This window comes from Quercus suber, unplaced genomic scaffold (assembly GCF_002906115.3).
Source record: "Quercus suber isolate HL8 unplaced genomic scaffold, Cork oak 2.0 scaffold_80, whole genome shotgun sequence".
In the NCBI taxonomy this organism is placed as follows: domain Eukaryota; kingdom Viridiplantae; phylum Streptophyta; class Magnoliopsida; order Fagales; family Fagaceae; genus Quercus; species Quercus suber.
The window spans coordinates 1688726-1694407 of record NW_027069545.1 but is presented as its reverse complement, the minus strand read 5'-3'; the positions used below and the strand labels follow the sequence as shown (position 1 = coordinate 1694407).

At 43.4% G+C, this 5682-nt stretch overlaps 2 protein-coding genes across 2 annotated transcripts in view; one reads left to right on the top strand and one right to left on the bottom strand.

Moving 5' to 3' along the window:
• The window catches only part of LOC136067653 (glucan endo-1,3-beta-glucosidase 6-like), a 10694-nt gene extending 9579 nt beyond the window's left edge, over positions 1 to 1115 (bottom strand). Inside the window, exon 1 of the mRNA XM_065773828.1 lies at positions 1054 to 1115. Coding sequence (XP_065629900.1) covers positions 1054 to 1115 — 62 coding nt within the window. The remainder of the gene's footprint in view (positions 1 to 1053) is intronic.
• Positions 1106 to 1829, top strand: LOC136067641 (uncharacterized). The gene is made up of 2 exons (XM_065773805.1): positions 1106 to 1179; positions 1272 to 1829. The coding sequence occupies exons 1-2, from the start codon at positions 1132 to 1134 to the stop codon at positions 1782 to 1784; spliced, it is 561 nt and encodes a 186-aa protein (XP_065629877.1). The 5' UTR covers positions 1106 to 1131; the 3' UTR covers positions 1785 to 1829.
• The last annotated feature ends 3853 nt before the right edge of the window (positions 1830 to 5682 follow it).

Genomic DNA, 5682 nt, shown 5'->3' with positions numbered 1-5682 from the left:
GAGGCCTACCTTCTTGGAGGTCTTAGATTTCCTTTAAATTCTTTTACCAGAGAACTGCTATTTAGGTTAGGTTTAGGGGTGTGTCAGTTCAACCCAAATGCATGGAGGTTAATCGTCTCTATGCAAATTTTGTGGAGGGAAGTGTTTGGAGGGGATCGTCCTATTACTGTGGACGAGTTCCTCTATTGCTATAAACCTTCAGAGATTCATCAATCTCCTGGCTTTTATCAATTCACAGCCAGGAGTAAAGACTGTAGATTGGTGAAATCCCTGGCCTCGTCTGACAGAAAATGGAAGACGAAGTTTTTCTTCGTCTCTGGATTCTGGGTTGGAAATCCTATAGACGTTGGCCGGGATTCTTTTGGTCGTTTCAGTGGGGACCTAGGGAACCTTCGTCCTGAGGGTAAGTCCCTTAGCTTTCCCCTTCTTTTCACTTGCTTTTTACTTATTAACTCATTTAATCTTGGTTATTCTATTACAGCTGTTGGACGACCTACTTTGAGCAAGTTACACCGTGACCACGTCCACAGGGCTCGTCTACACGTAGACAGGGATTTCCACTCTTTGGTCACCCTTAGACGACTAGCTAAGTGGGGTTTAGGTCCTAACCCTTCTGATATTGCTCTTGCACACGAGATCACAGTGAGAAGAATTAAGTAAATTCTTTTGCATTCCTTAGATTTTTTATCTTCATTTTTCTAAGTAAATCCTCTTCGTCCCTTTACAGGAATGGCAACCATGAGAGGTAACAAGGGGAAGGAAGTAGGTGTAGAAGGGAAACGTCCTAAGTTTGAACTCCAGGCTCGTCCCACTGCTGGGGAAAAAAGGAAAACTATCTCCAAAAACTTGGACCTGGAGAACTTCCCCAGCAGGTGAAGTAAAAAGGTTAAGCATGGATCGTCCCAGGTGATCAAGCCCACCCGGTCTTCTCAGCAACCTGCTAAAGTTTATGAGGTTGACTCATCCACTCCTGTGGAGTCTACTCCGTCTAAGACCCCTCCGTCCAAAACTGCGCCCTCCTCGTCTCGACCATCCCTGAGGGCCTTCTCTAACATCATTGAAAATGAAGACTTGGCCTGGGAGAGTTTTAAAAGTGCTGTGACGGACGAGGACATTAACGTCTGCTATGACATGTCCTTGAAGGACTTTGAACACTCTGGTGTTCATGACCTCTTCAAGGTAAAACTTCTCCCTCGTCTTGACTAAATATACATTTTTCTTCTTTTTCTTTTTGTTTAATCTAAACCTGTTTTGTTGTTGACTTCTTCCAGGGCATGTCTAAGTTCATAGCTGCGTTCAGACAGGCCACTGGGTTGGACAAGACGAGGATTTTATTGGAGACGAGGATACAGGAGGTAAAAGAGGATGCTAGGCAATGGGCTGAGGTGGCTGCCAAGACGATGGAGGAGGTGAAGGATCTTAAAGCTTTGGTTGAGGAGTTGAAGGTTAATGCTGTAGAGAAAGATGCTCGTCTTGAAGACTTGCAAAAGAAGATCGACGAGCAAAGCATTCTCCTTTCCAAGGCTAAGGAAGATGCAGTGGCTGAGTTTAAAGCTTCCAAGCAATATACAGATGCTTTGGACACCAACTACGCAGCAGGGTTTGAGGACTTCAGGATGGACGCTACTGAGAAATTCCCTGATGTGGACTTCAGCTCTATCGTGTTGAATCTAAACCCTGCCACCACTAGCTCTCTCCTTGGTCTTGACTCTGAGGACGCCAACATTGAGGACGATGCCACAACTCAACTTCAGGACGACCCCAATCCGGATGCCTCAACTTAGAAAATATGTTGATGACTTAGTTATTTGTTTGTTTTTGTTGTTTTTTTTTTTAAAGAAAATATATGTAACTCAAGTACATTTAATTCGTCCACGTTTAAGGACGAATCTTGACAAAACAGTTAAAAAGGTGTTTAGGACGTTTCTAGTCAGCCCTTGAAAAACAATTAAACGTGTACTGTTTGCTTTATGGACGAGTGTTTATATTCTATACTTGATTTGTTTTACTCGTCTATATTTCATACACAAACTCAAACCATTTTTATTGGAGTTCTCACTTGTAATTTATCCATGTAAAATGATAACAAAAACTTCACTTGAAATGGTTTTAAGTGAATAGGCACTACTCGTCCTTAGACTTGCCTGTGCTATCAACTTGTCCATGAGATACCCTCTTCTTTGAAGTAGGCGATTTATACAAGTTCAAAACGCCCATGTTGTCCCTCGTCCATGGTATGATTAGGTTGTTTATTTTCTATCCTCCCTCATTTTATGGACGAGCATGCCCTGGTTTTGCTTGTGATTTGATGTGCCAGCTCTATCTCGTCCTTAGCTTTGGACAAGAGTGCTTTATTTCATCCTTAGAAGGAAAACTTGAGATTACATCTCTGCGTCCAGAGAATTTTCTCGTTTTGAGCTTTTCAGCTGTTTTCAAGTTATCATGAACAAAAAGCAGTGCTTAAATCATGGTTACACAACATTATGTACATTCCACAAATATTGTTCACAATACATTGTCCATAGACGAGGCATGTTTTAAGAAACTAACGCCTGCCTTAAAAGAAAACCAAACACAAATCAAACCATAAACTTGTCCTTAACACAATAATAAGACAAATTAAATAAACAGTCTTTTATGTAGAACAGTTTTTTATGTAGTCTCCAGACTCGTCCGAAGTCATGTGCATCTGAGCTTGCGTTTTATTAATAGTACTTCCTCAAGTGCTCCACATTCCAAGGATGCTCTAACTTCCTCCCATCAAGTGCTTCCAAGTAATAGGATCCTTGTCTTTTGCAGTTGACGACTCTGTAGGGGCCTTCCCAATTTGGTCCCAACTTCCCGTGAGCTGGGTTCTTTGTTGCTACGGAAACCCTCTTCAGAACGAGGTCTCCTACGCTGAAACGCCTTGGCTTCACCATTGCATCATACTGCCTAGCCATAAGGTTTTTGTACCTTGCCATCCTTTGTTCAGCGTCCATCCTTACCTCATCTATGAGATCAAGGTTCAAACGGAGTTGCTCCTTATTATCTCTGTCTTGATACGCCGCCACTCTATGATTAGCCATATGCACTTCTGCAAGTACGACCGCTTCTGCTCCATAGGCTAGCTTGAAAGGAGTCTCCCCTGTAGGAGTTCTCGCAGTCGTCCTATATGCCCATAAAACACCTGGTAGCTCATCTGGCCATACTCCCTTAGCCCCCTCAAGCCGAGTCTTGATCAACTTTAGCAAGGATCGGTTTGTAACCTCTGCTTGGCCGTTAGCTTGTGGGTGGGCTGGTGAGGAGTAGTGATTTTGAATTCTAAAATGTAGGCAAAAATCTCTAAAAAGTGCATTATCAAATTGTCGTCCATTGTCCGATATCAGCACCCTGGGTACTCCAAGTCTGCACACAATGTTCTTCCACACGAAGTTTTTGACATTCTGTTGCGTAATGTTAGCTAAGGGTTCCGCCTCTACCCACTTGGTAAAATAATCAATACCAACCACAAGGAACTTTATTTGTCTCACACTAGTGGGAATGGACCCAGAATGTCTAGCCCCCATTGTGCAAAGGGCCAGGGGGCCATCATTGGAGTTAAATACTCTGATGGTTGCCTGGGGACGTTGTTGAACCTTTGGCATTGGTCGCAGACCTTGACGTAGGCCTTAGCGTCGGCTTGCATGCTAGGCCAATAATACCTTGCACGGACGATTTTGTGGACGAGTGATCTAGCCCCTGAGTGATTGCCACATGCTCCTTCGTGGATTTCCCTTATTATGTAGTTTGCTTCGTCCGGTGCCAAACACCTTAGATAAGGCTGGGAAAAACCTCTTTTATAAAGAATCTCGTCCATAATAATGTACCTGGCTGCCCTTACCCTTAGCTTCCTTGCTTCGTCCTTCTCTTCTGGGAGTTGTCCGTCTTTCAGGTATGACACAATTGGAGTCATCCAACTCGTCCTGCCTTCTACCTGCTGTACTTCTGGAATGTTTATACTTGGCATATATTGAATTTCATCTATCTCGTCTACGGCTTCACTTGCTGAGGCTTCTTTCGCCAAAGCATCAGCTTCCATGTTTTCTTCCCTTGGGATCTGAATAAAGTTCACTTCCTCAAACTTTTTAACAAGATGCATCACTCTGTTTAGATACTTCCTTATCCGCTCTTCCTTGGCTTCAAATACGCCATTCACTTGGCCTATGATTAGCTGAGAATCTCCCAGGACGATGAGTGACTCTGCTTCAACGGACTTGGCTAATTCTATCCCTTTGAGGAGAGCTTCATACTCAGCTTCATTATTAGTTGTCTGGTACTGCAAACGAACCTTGTGTTTTAATTTGTCTCCCTCTGGAGATTGTAACACCACGCCTACTCCTCCTGCATATTGCGTAGACGAGCCATCCACATAAACTACCCACTTAATGCTTTCCTTCTCACCCACCTCGTCACAATCCAAAGTAAACTCTGCAATGAAATCTGCCAGAGCTTGAGCTTTTATGGCATGCCTCGGTTGATACTTTATGTCAAACTCACTGAGCTCGACGGCCCATTGGATCAGACGTCCTGCAGCCTCTAGTTTGTTCATTGCTTTCTTGAGTGGGTGATCTGTCATGACATTAATAACGTGAGCTTGAAAGTAATGACTTAGCTTTCTGGAGGCTGTTATCAACGCAAAAGCCATTTTCTCCATCAATGGATATCGTCCTTCTGCTCCCCTCAGTGCTCTGTTGGTATAGTACATAGGCCTTTGTACCTTGTCTTCCTCCTTTATTAATGCTGAACTCACAGCGTGTGGGGTGACTGCCGGATATAAATACAACTCTTCCCCTTGCACGGACGGGCTTAACAAAGGGGCCTTGGTGAGGTATGTCTTCAAATCTTCAAATGCTTTCTGACACTCATCAGTCCATTCAAATGCTTTTTTAAGAACCTTAAAAAATGGCAGGCACTTGTCAGTTGCTTTGGAAACAAATCTATTGAGTGCGGCGACTCGTCCGGTAAGTGATTGGACTTCTTTAACGCTGCTCGGAGGCTTCATATTCAATATTGCTTGGATTTTATCAAGGTTTACTTCAATTCCTCTGTAAGAGACCATAAACCCCAGGAATTTTCCTGATGACACACCAAAAGCACATTTGCTAGGGTTTAACTTCATGTGATAATGCCTCAATGTATTGAATGTTTCCTGCAAGTCGTCAAGATGCTTGTCTTCGTCCTGAGTTTTTACCAACATGTCGTCTATATAAACTTCCATATTCCGCCCGATCTGTGGACGAAACATATGATTGACCAACCGTTGGTACGTTGCTCCAGCATTTTTCAAACCGAAAGGCATCACTTCATAACAAAATAATCCTTGACTGGTGACAAATGATGTCTTCTCTTGGTCTGCTTCGTCCATCCGAATCTGATTGTACCCAGAGAAAGCGTCCAAGAAACTGAGTAATTTGTGGCCCGCAGTAGAATCTACCAACTGATCGATGCGTGGCAACGGGTAACTATCCTTTGGGCAAGCCTTGTTTAGGTTAGTGAAATCAACGCACATTCTCCATTTGCCATTCGCCTTTTTGACCATAACTACGTTGGCCAACCACTCAGGATAGTATACCTCTCGAATGAATTTCGCCATAATCAGCTTCTGAACTTCCTCCTTAACATCATTGTCTCTCTTTGGGGCAAACACCCTCTTCTTTTGTC

What these genes read in the sequence shown, in the direction of transcription:
- LOC136067641 (XM_065773805.1), top strand. Translation starts at nt 1,132, where the DNA reads ATGTCCTTGAAGGACTTTGAACACTCTGGTGTTCATGACCTCTTCAAG. An exon ending in GTGTTCATGACCTCTTCAAG is followed by an intron (nt 1,180 to 1,271) that starts GTAAAACTTCTC and finishes GACTTCTTCCAG; the next exon opens with GGCATGTCTAAGTTCATAGC.